Source organism: Falco rusticolus, chromosome 7 (genome assembly GCF_015220075.1).
Source record: "Falco rusticolus isolate bFalRus1 chromosome 7, bFalRus1.pri, whole genome shotgun sequence".
Classification (NCBI taxonomy): Eukaryota; Metazoa; Chordata; class Aves; order Falconiformes; family Falconidae; genus Falco; species Falco rusticolus.
Window position 1 is genome coordinate 63,335,441 of NC_051193.1, and position 18,053 is coordinate 63,353,493.

Sequence of the window (18,053 nt, forward strand, 5' to 3'; positions counted from 1 at the left end):
ATACCTAAGAACATGAACAGTTACTGCATTCCTGGAAGCCTCTGTCCGATTTCATGATCCTGGCAAAACATTAACTTCAGATTCACCCATGATTGCTCTCAGGACTGTTCTACTCGCCGCCTGCCTGACAAAGCACAAAAAGCAGCAGCTGACGGCTTGCTCCCCTACCGCTGACTGCCCATGGATAATTTTCAGTTCCCAACTTCCCAGTCCTTAACAGAACAGTCAGCAACTATTTTAACCCATCCTGATGAAGGCTACTTCTTCCAAGTCCAAGGCCCTGTGTTTCTGACAAGATTTTACCAACTCTTCCTCTAACTTCCAATCTGTGTCCAGCAAAAAACAAATATTTCAAGAAATCATTGCAAAGCCTGCTATCGTAATTAAACAAGTCAACTCTTGCGTGTCATGGATATCGCACAGATAGGTGGCATCTCTTCAGCCAGAAACCTAGTAAGACAGATGCTAGCAAGGACAGCAAATAGCAGCAATTTAACTTTTTTTAAACCACCTTCTCCTGTAGCACAACCCCACAAAGTATTGTTTTGATTTTAAATCTTGATAACTCTCAGTCACAACAAGCAGCTTGCTTACCCTGGTGTAGCTCATCGGACCCTCTGTAAACGTGCCAGAGGTATTAGGTCAAGTAGACGAAGGGGATGCTAACAAGTTACCAGGACTGGGCGGCCTTCATCCAGGAGTTCTGAAATAAGCGAGACATCAAAGGGAGGAGATGCCAGTGAACACATGTAACTGTCATTACAGTCACCACGCCAGATCACTGGCAGACTGTTCTCCATGTCACTGTCATCCACAAAAAGGGCTGCTGAGGGAATCCTACAAGGTACAGGCTGATGAGTCTGATCTCTATCCCCGGTAAGACAGCTGAGGCCGTAATAAAGAGCAAGACTTTTGGGAAAGTCAGCATGATACCTATGAAGGAAAATCCTGTCTCACTAACCACACTGAGTCCTTGGAAAAAGGTGAATAAGCAGGAAGGATACCTGGATTTTCCAAAGGTCTTTGACAGTGCTGAATACTTGAAGTTACAAAGGAAGCTAATGTTGCCAAGAGATTGGACAGAAGAACCTCTAACAAGGTGAAAGCTGGTTAAGGGTAGGAAGGAAAACACAAAAAAATCCATCCATTATCATGACTTGGTGATGAACTGATTTATTAGTCAAACGGTGCGTTACTGACAAATAAATTGGACATACTTCATTTACAAGTAATTTTTTTAAGCTGCTCATTAGCTAAAACAAAACAAAGTCAAGAGGGCTACTGAATTTTTATCTCCTAAACTGCCACTAGTGTGAACAGTTTAGTATCTCTGAAAGTTGAAGAAGTTCGATACCAATTATTACATGAATAGAAGTGCTGAAGTGATTCAAATCGTATCGTTACTACCTTTACTTCCACATTTCATTTCAAGCACCAACAGAAACCAGCACAGTAAATACAAGAAGTGAGAGAAAAACATTTATTTTATTTGTATTGAGGCAAAAGGAGCTCATCTCATTTAGATCAAAGAAATGGAGAGCTGTAGTAAAGTTTTGGAGAATTTACAGAAAACAACCCTCATGCTTATCACATCAGTATATGACCGAATTTCCTATGTCAAAACTCTCTCTCTCATCCTTTAGACTTGGCACAAATTTTTATTGCCCATTACCTCATTTCACATCTTTACTTGTCAAAATGTCCTATTACTTATGTAAACATCTGTTTTATGTGTAAACTTCAACGAGTAAATGGGAAATCAGACTAATTTATCCACCCTCAAAAAAAATCAAGTATGAACTAAATATCAAATTAATTACATCATATTCCATACAATACTGTTTCAACAAGAACTATAGCCTGTTGAATTCACAACAAAAAGGATGCAGAAACAAAAAGCAGATGTGCAGTGTCATGCATTATTTTAATAACATTATAAGGCAATAATAAAAAAGGTAAATATATATATATTCTTTTTTTAAGTATACTCGCCAAGGCAAAAAATCAAGGCTGTACTCTTAGTCAGTTCGTTTTAGTAGTGTAGGATTTTTCGCAGCTCAGGCTGTGTTACCTTTTGAGCATATTCATCTGTCACAGTGATAACAGATACTTTTGTCAAAAATAACATGTGGATTTAAATTTTGTGCAATAACAGATATTTTTTTTACTTTTTCAGTTCAAACTCTTTATGTGGAAATAAAGAAAAACTCTGTTCCCCCAAAGAATCAAGTAGAGTAAGTGGGAAGAAATACTTGCACATGAACAATAATATCTCTGCAGGAAAGAAAAGTTCAGCACCCTAAGTCAAAAGACTGAGTTAATACCATTTTTATATGCTTTTTTCTTGCTTCTTTGTTCACTTCATGCTCAAACTGAGTAAGCAAAAGCTGTCATGTGGCAGTCTCAAAAGCCCAACATCACCAAAGATTTCTTTTACTGTTCAACGTGCCTTTACAGTGCGTAGCAGGATCAACCTCAACTGTTTAAAAAAGGAAGCTGAAATCACATCTCAAAGTTGTTATATAATTACTTGGAGATCATTTAGTATTGCAGTAATCAAAACGACTGTTCTTTTTGCTCTAATTACAACTTAATTTAATCTACTAGTCATTTTTACAAACCGCAGTTCACATTAAAACATTTGCTGATAACAAAAGCTTTTCTTTGAAAACAACACTGCTTTACATCTAGTCAGGCAGCCTGTGCATATCAGAGCGTTCTGTCAAGAGAGACATGGAAAAGGGTAAAGCAGAAAAAGCTGAAACATGGCTACAGCTTATCTGTGCCTTTAATGCACTGCAGAATCTCAGGCAGCACTAGAGACAGCAAGTTTCTTCAGATGATCCATAAATACTTGCAAGCTGACATCATCAGTAAGAATGGGTGCTCCAGACTCCTAGAAAATAAAACAGGAACTGATTATACTCATTCTGAAGAAAAAGCATTTTAAGGCACAGTATGTTCCATTAAATAAATGCTTTGTAAATTTAGAAAGACCTTAGAAGGATATCATTGCTGAAATCCTCTGACAAAAAAAAAACAGCAGACTGTACATTTACATAGATTTTCATATGTTTACATAAATACAGGCACAAACCACAACTACACTCTCTTCCATATTAATGCAGACAGCAACAAGCTGCAGCATAGCAGGATATTTATATCAACCACACAAACCTCAGGTTTTGACAGCTGACAAATACTAACTTAGAATTTTTTAAAACTAAGACTTCCACTCTACAGTTCCTGTATCATTGCTACCTAAATGAAGTAGATAAAAGGTGAAAGAAACAGAAACATGCAAGTGACACAACTAACCCATCGGTATCTGTCAGTCAAACTCCAACTTAGCAAAATGGCAAAATGAGAAAACAAATCCACTAAGGGTCTGATCTGACACCGAGTCAAGGTCAGCTATCTTTCTCAAGGAAAGCTGGGCTGATTCTCTCCTACAGCTCTGTGTCACCTCAGAGAAATACCAAAAACAACATCTCAAAGTCATGCCACTGCAAAATCAGATTACAACAGATTTAAAAAAACCCTTCTGGGTGGATTTTGGAATTTACTCTTTAACCTCAGAAGTAATTTTCAGAAATTCACAAAGTTCAAAATGGTCATCTTTTAATTCCTATTTTTAAACAAACTTACAGCCTAAATAAAACAGCAGGTGGCAACTCTGCAAAGGTTACATAGCAACTCTCAAGTCCTTTGAAACCAATCTGCTACTACTTCCATTTACAGATGTAGGAAAAATTCCTATAAATCTCAGCAATTCAACCTTTTCAGAGGTACTAAGCACCCTATTTCCAAATGAAATCAGAGCTGTCTGAACTCTCGCATGTCTGTGTTTTGGACAATTTTGTAAGCCTGAACGAGACTCCTTAGAACTGGTGCCCCTTTCCGAGAACTGGCCAACTCAGTTAATCATCAAGGGACAAATCCAGGATCAGCAGGAGTCCTTAGATCACTACAATACACTTGACACAATACACAGCCACTCTCAGGGAGGGCCCACTAAATTATCTATCAGCTGATGGTGGTAAGATGAGAATAAAGGGTGTTCTGCTTCCAAGTCAGCCAAATGCTAAGCATGAGCTCCCTTATTTAAAAAGCCACAAGGGAATTCCAAGTAGTTTAATTCTGGGGCAGAAAATGATTTGCCACCTTGTGTCTTACACATGGACGAACAGTCCCTCATCCTCTAGTAAATGAACCACCAGAAGAGTTGATAGACCCCTAAGAGATCCCTCACAAAGACTGTTAGTGGTAATCCAGGGTAATTAAATCCAATGGACAGACTCTGTTCCTGAAGATGAACACCTCGCTCAGTGTGCACACAGGCAGCTGCTGTCACCACTGCTACCACCAACAGCAGTAGCTTTGCTCTGAAGACTGCTCATTCAAAATTTTGATCTAAGGCATACAATGAGAACTTTAATTAACAGTGATCTGGTGAAAGCTAGCTGGCCATTTGCCTCATCTTTCATTGCAAATTCCCCATAGTTACCAATACAAACAAAGATTTAACAAAATTAAATGGCCAGAAATAAAAGCATTCTCAAATAAATGCCATATCCAATATAATGTGAAAATTTCAACTGCATCTTCAAAGACTAACCAAAATAATAAACTTGTCATACAGCTCTACCATTATTTTCTGAAAATGTTTTCTGTACTAAATAAGGCACCTACCTACTAAAATTTAAAAAAAATCTTTACTTACAATATTAAGAAAAACAACTACATTCATCACCTGAAACATCGTTTCAGTGGTGTGCGGGTGCCCTCTTCAGTTCAACGTGGGCTAACAAATTTTTCTGTAGACTTTCAGTTATGCTCAAAATAAAATTTCATGTAAGTCATGAAACTCAGGAAGTTCATGAGAAAAACAAAAGCAAAATCAATTCAGTTTAAAGTTTTCTCCCAACAGTTACATTTCTCATTTAATAATTTGTACTTGGTTCAACTTTGCTGACAAAAACCCCTGCAACCTAAGGAGGGTATTATGGTGAACACATGCTGCAACACCACTGGGGAGATATTAACACAGCATTTCTTATGTTACCCTAGAACTGAATTATTTTCAACATTAAAAGGGGAAGCTGTCTTTTCTAGTATCTATCAGTTTCACTTGTCCAGCATGAACAATTTTCTTAGAGATCAGTTCAAGAATTGTTCTTTATTTGTATTTACATTTGGAATACTGTTTCACTTGCCTACTAGTTAAATGAGCAGGAAACAATTGTCCTGTACTGTTGGAAATGTCAAAACTTCAAAAATTTCCATGTAACGTTTAGATAAAAAAACAAGAGCTTTCAAACTACAGGATGTGTGTGTATGCTGTGGAGGAAACACGATTAAGAGAGACACTAAAGATTGCTGGCTAGGTTATCAACTTTGAAAGCAAGACAGCTGGGTACAAATAGTGCTGTCCCTGACACAGTACAAAGTTTTCAAGTGTTTTCGCTCTGGATCTCAGTGGTCTTCATTGCCAGAAGCTTCATTAGAACCAGGATGTCCCTATGAAAACGTACCCTGATAAAACTTACCTGACAAAAATCACTGCCATAAAAATGCTACAGAGCTCTCTCACTCATGACCTGAGCACTGCATGCCCTTTAGCAAAATACTTTAAGTACAGTTAAATATGTAGCTTCGACTGTCTGATGCCATTACGTTTTCATCAGGAAATGGCACTGCACTAGTATTCACCCACAGCAGTGTTGCTCTTCCCACTACAAAAGCTGAATGTGGAAAGAGAACATGGAACTGGGATGCAATGTTCAATAACACAAGCTGCTCCAGAAAGTTTAACTTTTGAACACTTATGTAACTTCCTTTCTAAAGACAGTATTTTAAAAGCAGATTCCTGGTCACCCAGGCCACAAAAATTCTGGGAAACGTCAGTACACTGATACTGGTGCACATTTCAGTTCTTGCTTATAACTTAACTCCAAAATGTGTTTCCCCTACTGCAAAAAGGCCCCTTAGTCATTATGTGTGGTAAGCACTCTTATTCCAAGGAATCTGAAGGTGTCCCTCTAAGAAAGGTGGCAACCTTTCTTTTTCTATGAAAGCAACCTAACAGAAGCTTACAACAGCAAACCAGATCATTTTTCTCTGAAGAAATGAAACCGTTTTTCTTAACTTTTTGCAATTTTGGTGGCATCAGGCCAAAACTACATTTCTTTTTCAGTTTCAAAACCTGGCATTATTGTTTACATGTACATGATGTGTCACTTGATTTCTGAAACAGGGAAAAAAAGATCGTGTACAAGCTTCATCAGCAGATTCATACTTACCTGTCCCCATGCATACATATTGTTATGAGTCTGAGAGGGATTTACTTTTGAAAGCAGGAAGCGAGCCTTTAAAAAGCAAAACACAGGCAACAAATTAGTCTTCTCAAATAGAAGTTTCTTATATTCAGAATACATTACATGTGTATGAAATAGGTCACCTATTATTTGGAGATACAACGATGCACAGATACCTATTCAGAAGAGCAAGTAGCACCTCTATAAATAAAGCCACTCCCTGGATTCTATAGCTATAATGCAGAACAGCTAACAACTTTTCAATGCATCAAAAAGTAAGCTTTTGTATTTTCCTAAGCACTAGCAAAGCAAATGTGCATATGACTAAGATATTAATTAATAAGTTTCAAAAAATCAACACAAAGAGTAACTCCAGTGTTGTCCAGAGACCCTGAAAAGTATTCTCCTTTTTGTCCTACGGACTTCACACAAGGAATCTTAAGAGTCCAAGTCAGTATGGTGAAAATAGTAGTAAACAACAGGATTTATATATTAGCCAAAAAGTTACTATTGAATACCTGGCTCTGTAAAAGCTTTGAAAGTCAAAATGTTCCCTTGCAATTTACATATATTTTAGCACAGAAAGGCATCTTTGCTACCAAAAAAGTCTCACGACGTTACTAACACATCGCTTCCCAGATAATGTAATATATACTTTACCATACCTGGCTTCCTCCATGCTCTGTATCAATGTATCTGGGCATTGGAAATCTGGAATGGAGAATTTCTTGGGCATCATCTATTGGAGCTTGTAGCAAGTGGTGGAAATTTTCATATTCAGGCATATCTTGGTAACCTGATTTACGCCACTGAGCTATGGTCTGGAGATAGGGGGAAGAGAGAAGTTTAGAACTGATTCACCAATCTTTCTTAGAGGATACACAGGGCTTTTCAAAGGAGAGTATGTGCCATTGCTGGCCTCTTTTCTATCACTCACCCCTTTCTGCCCTTTAGCATGCAAGTTAACTCTTAAAAGTCAAGATGTGCAAGTAACACGCCACTAGGTTTTGGTTGGTTGTTCGGGGTTTTTTAACTCAAAACAATTTGTGGTCCATCTGTATTTCCTTTTTTTGTCATCCTTTGTATGCTACATATTTAGCTCAGGAAGTCAAGGATGCTATTTACAGTTCTCTAATATGTATGCCTATGACACAGAAGAAATACAGATTTATACCAATACTTATCTTTCAGGGCCTGTAGTACAGCACCCCCACCTGCTAGGAGCGAAGCCGGCTGCTCAAGGTCAGCTCAGTGATACAGGCTGTAGTTAAGGAAGACCTGGAGGGAGCCTCAGCAGAGGGTTCCCACCTCCCTTGCTTGGCAGCCCTGCCTGTGCCTGGCCACACATCCCACTCACCTGGATGCCCACCCGGGGACTTGACTCCCTGGCTTGAACTGGGATCTGCCTCATCCCCACCAAGTTGTCTGGTGACCTGGATTGGAGGCTGAGCCTGGCTACTGCCTGTAAACCGCTCTGCTTGCTTTGCTCAGGTACCGTGGGGCCAGGACCTCACTGGTGAGGCCTCTGCCTACCTTGCCATCAGTTCCCTGTTCCCCTGCCCCTAGGGAACAGCCCAATACTGCTGCTTCCTGACAGTATCTTACAAAAATATAGAGAACATTTTTCTACTTAAGAAGCATTAAAAGTTTAGTAACTATTTTTAAAAGTGCTGCTATGAGGACATGATCCAGAACAGTATTCCTCAAACTGTCAGCTGAGCCATTTACAGTTGCAAAGCAGTAAAAAGCAGCAATGCAATTCCTCCAGGGAAGCAGAGCACTAGACAAGCATTTATATTTGTATTACTTGGGAATGTCTATCTACCTAACTGCCAGGAGCAGCTTCATTCCTCCTGGACAGTGCAGATGAATGGCGACTATAAAACTTGGTGTTCTTACTCCCTAGCCCCGAAAAACTAATTTAAAAGTCTAAAATAAATGAGTGAAAAGCAGGAGGGGTACAGGGAATAACACTCTCAGAAGCTGGAAAAATACTGATCTAAAACAAATAATCTGCATTTTGAAGCTAATTCATCTTAAACCCATCATAACAAACAGGACCAAAACATCAAGTAGTGTCAGGTATCTGTATAGGCATGTCAGGTTACAAACTACAAACACTAATCAGGAGTTTGCTATCAACCATGCAGATGAGAGGTCAAGCCCTGGAGTGCATTAAAACTGGGGCTTGACTTTCACAATGTAGCACTCCTATAGAAAAAGAATATTTATGTAAGAAATTACAAATCTTACCTCTCCATGATAAATAAGGATCTGGAAAAAGGTGTCCATAAGGAGAATGCGATCTGGTAAAATGCTGCTGCTGTCCAGAAGAACAGGCTAAGAATTAAAAATAAATAATTACCAACTGATGTGGAATTGAGCAATCAGATGGCATTATCAGCTTTTTGAATCATTCACTGAATCTTAGGAACTTTTTCGGTCACTTACTAAAGCTCTGTATTTGCTCGTTTTCATGTTACATATCTGCAATCCACACAAACTCAACCTAAAGCTATCCAGCCTGATCCTGAACATATAACTTTATGAAAGTAATAAAAAATGTATTCAAGAGCCAAAACTTCTTTCATTATTATGCACTTTTCTAGTCTTTCAAGTACTTCCATATTCACCTATGAAATACCATTAATTTGAACGGTATTTCAACGTATAAAGACTCAGTAGTTATTTAAGTATAAGATCTGAGGGTTGAGGGTTGCTTAGGGTTTTTTGTCTTGTCCTTGCAGCTATTATTACTGTGCATATATATCCACCAATACTGCATATAGTAAATACTAATGATTTATGACAATCTAATGTAATATTTAAGGTTTTATTCACCTTTTTAAGGGCAGTGACACTACACTAGCACTATATGATTGAATTGAATCAGTACCATATGATTTAACTCGACCAATCTTATTAGGGATACCAAAAATACTAACTATTCCAAGAATAATAAAAAAAACCCCAACACTATTACTCATTCTACACTGAGGTGTCAGCTCCCACTTGATCATGCTTCTCCTCTGCATCACCCCTGTGACTAGCTGTTACTCATACATGGGAGAATGATCTTACACCTGTGAATAGCTCTTCACAAACCACTCCATTACCTTAAACTCTCTATACTTATTTTCTCTGTCTTACAATTTCCTCACTCTCTCTTATCTATCAGACTCCTTTTGTTGTCTCCTATCTTACACTTGTTTCACAAGCTTCCTGGAAGATCATCTTTTTATTTTAGGTTTATACAGAATGTGCCACAATAAGGTCAGTTTGAAGGTTTTTGTTCTCAAGGCCACTACATCAGAATTCTGAGATATGCCTTGTTCATAGTATGTTCTGTATTAAATGAATTTTCTTTTTCATGCAATAGATTTTAAAACAACCTGGTTTATAACATGCAACAGGGAGGACATCAATCGTATCTCTCTCAAAACAGCACCTTTTAACGTACTATTATGTTATATACAACGTTACCTCCGGAGGCCCATTGAAAGAGTAGGCATAAAGAATCGGCTGAACCATGATAAGTGACTGGGTTAGATCTTGACGCATAAAATGATGACGATAGTATGAGCTCTCATCTGGACTGTTGTTAAAAACTTGTAAGAAAGGAGATCTTCTCAAGTGAAACATAAACTGAAAAACAAAAAAAACATTTGTTTGAACTTTCACAGATAAAAAGGAGAGCTGTACAAGGAATGTTTTCCACAAACTACACAAGACCAATGCCACAACAAAACTGAATTCCAAATCCTTTAACATTTCTAACTTGTATATGCACCTTTGACAGTTTTTATACACTCTCATGAGTGTAACACAGATCAGAATGGATAAACCTACAAAGCAGCTTTGAACTAAGAGAAAAGTTTAGTATTTCTTCTCCTGTACTAACCAATAAATAGTATGACTGAATATTGCCAAGCCACCCCTTTACTGCAAGTTCTACTATTCCTATGAGGGAGGCTGCTGTGCTTGAACACACAAGGTAAATTATAGTGTGCGAACAGACAAAAGAACATTAACCACAGCAAAGTTGAATTTTGTTAGTAAAATGGAAAAAGCAAATCCTTTCATTGCTGAATCAATCTCTCCACAACACTTAACACCCTGAGACAGATCCGTAGGTAACTCAAACGGAAATATCACGGAAGACTATGAAGAGTCCAAAAGCAACACATCTGGAGCGATCAGAATGGAGGAATTTATCAGAAATTATTATTAGCCAAGAAACTATTCGAAGTTTAATATAGTCAAGCTCAAGTTCACCAGAGGAATGTTTCTTTTCAGGTCAATATTATAAATCATACAGGAAAGTAGAAACAAAGCAAAACCGTATCTCTTCTCATGTTTTTTTTTAATTTCTTCCTTAAAACTTCCCCTTAACAGAAAAAAAAAAGTGTCATTATCTGAATTAAAGTAACATGAGGATTCCGCTACAGAAGAAATGAAAAATACACACAAAGGAAGTTTAGCTGTAAGGACAGAGGGCAAAAGGGGGCACAGCAGCACAGACAACAGAGGTGATTCACCTCATGTTGCATGCCAGACAGTAGGCCTGGGGGCAGGGGGGCTTTTCATTCTAGTATCCAGTGTAATGCCTTATTTTACTGTGTGCTACAGTGCCTCTTCCTTCACTAAGCATTGTCTTTTTACCCCTTATAGACACATCTTCCCTTCCACTCACCTGTGGGTAAAGTGAAAAGGTTTCTGAAAATCTGAAAGAGCTTGGATCATCCTTGTGATACTCTCCAAATTTCTGACACTAGAATAAAAGAAAAAAATTATCCAAATTAAGAAACATACTTGCTTGCTCATGCCATTACTCTAAGTTTGTTTGGTTGTAATAGACACATGACTTGAGGTGCTTACAGCTTTCTAAGCAAACAGAAACCTAGCAAAACCAGTGATGTAAGTTCTTTCCTTAACAAGCAGTGATTTCCTTGCATATGAGGCTTTAATGGCTTTTGGGGTTTTATTCTCCAAAATCGGTCAGCAGAGTTAGATGATTAAACAGCCCTGGAGAACATGTTTAAAATTGAATTACTAATAACTACTTGTAAGAAATAATTAAAAAAAAAACAACAGAAAATTGAACTTTTGAAAATAAAGAAATTCCAAACAGTTGACTTTTTTTATGCTAAAAGTCTTTCCTCTACAAAATCATTAAAGGTAGCAGAAAGCAGAGAAAGCTTTGATTTCTGCTAATCTTGTGCTAGAATTACTCTCAGTTGTTGGCAACTACCAGCTGCTGAGGAAATATTAATAAATGAACTAAAAACATACCTGCTCTTTTTTCCATTTAAAATAGAAAACCTTAGTTAAATTCTGCATACCTACTTGTGGAAATGAAGCATTCAGTTCAATTTTTTATTTGGGTTTTTTTGCCTTTTTTTTTTTTAAAGAAACAATAACTGAACACTAGTCATTTCAGAATTATAGGCATGGAGACAAGAAACCAATCTAAATCTTGTAATATAGTCCTTTTTACCAGTCGTATAAGTTGTCTGTCCAGCCACCTAAGCACATCAGGCCCCTCTTCTGTCTCTGCCCTATACACTGCCAATCTAGCCATGAGAATCGCAGCAGCTTCCTGGTCAAAAGATGCAGCAATGTTTTGAATCTGCGTCTGTGCATCTGCCCAGCTGCAAAAGAAAAATACAAGTATTTGCATCACAGTGAAAGGAAAGATGTCCAACCTCAAAATATCCCTTCAAAATCAAGGCAAAGAAAGCAGTGTTAGCAGTTTAACAAAGTCATGCTGGAGCTTCAAAAATCTACCAAGTGTAAATGAGCAGCCTCTCAGTTAACCATTCTTTAATTAGAAATGTCCCTTATATGTACAGATGCCGTGCAACCAGTGAAATAAAATACAATGCCACTTAAGAAAGTTAAAATATTTTAAAAATATGAACTATGAAAGGTAGGTTACAGAAAACACTGTCCATGAAGCTAAATCACACATTCCCACACCAGCAGTTTTCTTGTGCATCTTCCTTGTTCTTTTCAATTTACAAGGTGAACTATTGATCTGTCCTTTTATCAGCCAACCAAGAATATTTTACTAACATAACTAATACAAGTTAACGAGAAATTCATATCAACAGTAAGGAAAATGCTTTTTTGATAAACTGAATTTTCCATTAAATTAACCAATCAATCTCTTTCAGCTTAAAGGAAATGTCATTGGACATTGAAAAATGCCTGCGTAATGTTAAACATCACTTTCTAAAACTGTGAAATAAATTGAATCAAGGAAGCTGAGGTACAGGTTGTACACAGAAGATCAGGTATTTCCAACCTCCTGAACTGCAGCTAGCACTCTCACGTTAAGTTATGAAGTGATCTTTGCCATTCCCTAAGTCTGATCACCTCCTCAGTTCAGGCCATGGAATTTCACTCAAAGCTTCCTCTTCATCTAAAATCACCTGGGTTACATCAGAGCACTCCCATAACATCATTATACAGCCACTGCAACCTCTCAGAGAAGAAACAGCCCACAGAACAAGAGAAGCAACTGTCTCAAAGGTATGATCATGCCTTCACCACCTGTGGCACTGCATATCTCAGAACAATAGACTGGTTACGATATCAAAGATTGAAAGGCAAACATACATCCTGCTCCTCCCAAAATGATTCATCACAAGTAAAACATACTTTCTGGCAACTGTGGTCACTCTGATACGTCTCTGTCCACTGGAATGCTGGTACTGAGTCACAAACTGGATTGCACCACGTCCTCCTTGAGGAATGGGAGCATTGTGCTACGTAAAGGAGGAAAAAAAAATTAAATGGAGGGGGATTTCAACAGTTTACAGTATAATTCAAAAAGGTATAAACAGATTACTAGAAAATGGTAAAATTAATGAATCCCAGAAAGTGCCACTGAAACTTAAAGATTGGATCCAGGTATAAACTGAAATTTCAAAACTCTGGTCAGCAGAAATACAGGTTTATATGCTGCTAGCAAGGTAAGTAATTCCAAAAGGGAAGGACAGCTGAAATCAACTATTATATACTATGACTAGACCAGTTTTATAGCTATTAAGAAAATGAGACCAAAATAACTAAACAAAAAGGAAAATGAAAAACAGCTAAGGTAAATTCAAGTTTTCAAACCTTTGCATGGCCTATGAAGAATGCAACACAGCATACTAAACACACAGAAACTATAGTCAGCTCACAGTTCCTGAGCTTCATATATTTGGCAGAAGGGAAAGTACTAGAAGGACGTACCACATTTGCTTGTCATGTTTTTATCCTCTTTCCTACTACCCCCTCAGCATGACTGGCATTTCAATGAAGCCAGTCTTTACTTGCTAATACTGAGCAATTAAAGCACAAATGAAAATTTAACATTATGGAGTAATTACTTTGTAACTAAAACATCAGAAAAATACTGGAAAGCACTTTTAAATATACAAAATAATTTTTATATATTGCAATTGAAATATATTTTAATTATTAACACTCTGAAAAAGAAAACAGAACTTAGATTAAGACTCTATCCAAAATTTGTAGAGCTCTTTGGTTCTCATCATATCTAAGAAGATCAGCTCATCATTAAGCTGTTAGTGTCCACCTCGAAACTTTGACAATACAAAATGGCAATATTGTTTGTATCCCTGCTACTGCACTTGAGGGAACCACACAAAAACACAGGCTTCAGCAGTCACATGAAATAAAATTACTGTGTTTAGTAGACATGAAGACAAATTATTACCTGGTTGACTACCTCAAAGTACAGTGCAAGTGTTGTAGTAGGATTAAGCCCACAAATCTTCCACTGACAAGTACCTCCTGTTCCAATCTCCTGTAGGGAAGATTTTATAATAGTTTTACAAACCAGAAGTATTACCTTGTTTGTGAAGTACAACATCTGGCCATTACAGGTAAGTGTTTATGACTACGATGTCACAATTTTTCTCCCTGCTCACTCTGTCAGCTTCTCAGACAAACAGAACACACAAACAAAACAACCGTAGCGTTGAATGCAGGAATAATTAAAAAAGGAGACAGTTGCAAAAGACTAAAATATTAGAAAGACAAGGAGGTGGCGTTAGAAAAACGGGAAACATCAGAAACAGGAAAAAGTACTAGACTGGTTAAACAGTCTCAAGAGTAAGAAGCACATGGAAAGCGGAACAACTCTTCTTCTAAGTCACATCAGTAAAATTTCAAGTAGCTAGCTTACACAGTATATTGTACATAGTTACATGGTCTCTATTAACTAACAAGGTAACTGTCTGCAAATAGCAATGTATTTCAAGTGACAATTCCTTTCTGTCATCCAAAAAACAAATACCTAGCAAAACCAATTAAAATAATCAGTCATCTGTAATGAATGTTTTGTTTGGTTTCACTGGGTCCAAGGAAAATTAAACTGGCATTATTGTTGCTATGCTTGTATTCTCTGTTAAAAGCCTTATGGCCAGAGTAATTGTCCATTTACCACTTCGAACGAGCTGTGCACATCTACATTTTATTCATACATTTTACCTCAAAAATTTTAATTCAGGTAACTTCAACAAAAAGGTTTTTGGAATAGAAATTAATCACGACATAATTGCAAGGCAACAGACAATAATTCACTATTAAATTTTCTAGTACATCCTGTGATTTAGATATGTAGCCTAAATAAGGAGATGTACATTTAATTGGGGTTTGGAGTTTTTAACTTTCATTCTAATATATGAACTCTTTCTGGTGATGAAATAAGAAAATCTGTACCAGACCACAAAAAAAAAAAAAAAAAAAAAAAAGCTGATTATATTGAGATTTTTAGTTCACAAAGATGCAATCATAAATACAAGGAAAATTTAGGTGTGAAAAATGCTTGATTAAAGCAGGCTGTTTGTAAGCATTTTCATACTGGTACATGCTCTATTATGCAGATCGTTAGGAAACGTAAATGTAAATGACATGTAAATGTAAGACATTTCGGTTACAGAAATTGTTTTTGATTAGTAATCAAATGCAAAATTAAGCTGTAATAGTATAATTTGATAAGAAAATAAGTGATGATTTAAGTCCGGTATGAATTTAAAGGAGTTACTTCACAAGCCGGTAAGAGCTGAATATTCTAATCAATTAATTAAATGTGCATTTTGTGAAACAGATACAGAAATGGGAAGACAGGGTCAAGATAAAGGCCATGTTTCCGTGGTCTTCTGTCTTCCTGTTCTCTCAGTCTTTCTGAACAAAGTATTTTTATGGTTCTCTTTGTATAAGAGGACATAGCTCTGTTTTTAACAATAAAGCATGCTAACTCACTTTCTACTATGTTTCTGCTACTGGTTTCTGCAATGCCAGCATGTAACTTCTCTGTAATAACTTTAAAGCAACAACACGGTGGACAAACCTAAACAAGTAACAAGGGATCTGCAAGGTCTAATACAACTTGAATCTGATCTAGCAGTGAACAGGAGCTTCTCCAAAAACAACAGCCCTTGCATGTATTTAAAATTGGTAAAAAGTAAACACTACTTGTTCCATTTACAGAAACATTTCAGCCTCTCTTCATATCCAGAGATCCTAAATTCTGTTTCTCCATGGTAGGATATTACCTTCGTTTTCAGCAGTTAACTTACATTTTCTGATACACAAGGTCCTTTAGAGTTGAGAGACACACAGGGTCCAATTGCTCCAGAAATCTTTACTTCTCTTGAAGTCTTCATATTTAAAAGAAAAAACATACATTAATATGCCACACTAGAAAGACATCAGTCTTATTTTATCATTAGTTAATGAAAATTTCAATGCATATCAGACTCTTGATACCTTTAGGAAAGGTTATACATATAAAAATGCTTGATACATTAGAGGAACTTTTCATGTGCTCACTTTCTACATGTAATTACACGTTTGCTGCACCAATTAGTACATCTGAAACAACAGCACAAAACAGAGAAAAACTGCTATTATTTACAAAGCTGAGAGCCTAGAAAGTATGTTGGATAACGTCTGTTTTCCAGCGAAGTATTTAAAATATTCACAAGATGAGATTAAAACTGAAGACTGGTAACATAAGCCTGTATATACCCCACAATGAATTTACCTCCTAAACATATTTAGCTAAAAGCAAAACCCAGTTATTTACATTCTTCCAATGCCATTTTACTGTTTGAACTGATTTGTACATCCCTATAGAACAAGGACTCCCTTTCTGCATTTTCCAGATCTTCCAACAAAATTCATAGCACACAGAAGAAAAAGAGGGTTCTATTATTTGTCCTAGCAGCAAAAACTTAATCAGAATTTTACCAAACAAGAAAACAGCCCCATATTCTTCTGCAAGGCAGGGTTGTAATATTCTGCAAGAAACATCATGGAAGACGGTACCTGAACCTAACAGCACATTCAGCTCTAAGCATCTCACAATAGCGGAGGTGAAAATGAACATTGTTAAAGTACTGCAGTTTAGAAAAATGAAAACTGTCCTGGGCTACGTAGAGAACCTGGACGTAAAACAAGAAACACTCACTACTTGGTACCAAAAATCTATGCACGCAGCATTGTGAATTTCTAACAAACATTTATTTTAGTCTCCATTTCAGCTGTCACTGAATGCAGGCTAAGAAGGAATTGACATTATACCTAACTCACATTTACAGAATCGTGGAACTGCAAAACGATAGCTAGGCAGTAACAGCTATGCCCGAGTGAACCCAAACACATCTGTTTAGGATGTTCCTGAAAATTCCTTAAAGGGCAAAGGTCCCACAGTTCATAGCCATCCTATTCCAGTGCACTAACACACTGCATTTCTGTATTCTCACCTTTATTTCTAACGTGCCACCAAATCCCATTTTAAATTGTCCTTGCATATCCTTTGTAAATACTCTCTGAAAGGTTTGTTTAAATAAAGATGTATTGAAAGAGTCTCCCATGACCATGTAGCCTCTGGACAACAACAAAAACAAAACAAACAAAACCCTTGAATTAGAATAATTATGCAACACTTTAGCACATGGGATTTATGGAAGTTTTTTTTATTAAAGACTAAAACTAGAGATAGTTGATTGTAAGGTACGTATTTGCCTTCTTAAAATGGATTTTCATTAAATTAGGTTTTTTGTAAATTAAATTAGTACTTTGTTAATGCTATGGATGAATTTTTTAGACAAGCTTCTTGCCCAATCAACATGTTAAGGTCATTGTGATTATAATATATAACAAAATCTTTCACTGGGAAAACATTGTACTGGACTTCAACACTACAAATGTTTCATAACCTTGTCATGCAAAGCCAGTTTACTTCTAATATTCAACATTAAAAACTTATTTCCACACCACTTTATTTTGTATAGTTCACTCATTATTTCAGGCTTAAATCTATGCTCAAGAATATTTATTCTGTGGATGTAACTGCAACAGTTGCTGCTTATCATGAAATACCATACAATGGATTTCGGAAATAGTAATGGAATATGTTATTTTTATTCTTAAAAAAATATTACTTACATGATACTAGTAAAATACATTAATAGCTTAAACAGGAGACCTAAAAAGTTAAAATTTAAGGTGGATACTCAAAGACAGAAGAGAATAGACACGGCAGAATCAGAAATTCCTCCCTGTGCGCAGGATCTAACCAAACAGAAAATAGGAACAACTGTAGGAGAAACAGACATACTATACATAAAGGTTAGTTTTGCTGGAAAAGCAAAAACAGGGCAAGGTGAGTCACAAGAGCAGACAGAAAGAGAAAAATTACACTGTAGTATATAG

General features: G+C 36.8%; 1 protein-coding gene across 3 annotated transcripts in view; it reads right to left on the reverse strand.

Moving 5' to 3' along the window:
• Positions 1-1,152: 1,152 nt before the first annotated feature.
• The window catches only part of SEC23A (Sec23 homolog A, COPII coat complex component), a 31,258-nt gene continuing 14,357 nt past the window's right edge, over positions 1,153-18,053 (reverse strand). For all 3 annotated transcript variants that reach the window (XM_037394440.1, XM_037394441.1, XM_037394439.1), the window contains 11 exons: positions 17,102-17,225; positions 15,914-15,994; positions 14,047-14,136; positions 12,981-13,087; positions 11,815-11,968; positions 11,011-11,088; positions 9,801-9,962; positions 8,571-8,657; positions 6,983-7,138; positions 6,303-6,368; positions 1,153-2,896 (listed from right to left, as the gene is read on the reverse strand). In XM_037394440.1, the coding sequence (XP_037250337.1) occupies positions 2,807-2,896; positions 6,303-6,368; positions 6,983-7,138; positions 8,571-8,657; positions 9,801-9,962; positions 11,011-11,088; positions 11,815-11,968; positions 12,981-13,087; positions 14,047-14,136; positions 15,914-15,994; positions 17,102-17,225 (1,195 nt within the window). In that variant the 3' untranslated portion in view covers positions 1,153-2,806. The remainder of the gene's footprint in view (positions 2,897-6,302; positions 6,369-6,982; positions 7,139-8,570; positions 8,658-9,800; positions 9,963-11,010; positions 11,089-11,814; positions 11,969-12,980; positions 13,088-14,046; positions 14,137-15,913; positions 15,995-17,101; positions 17,226-18,053) is intronic.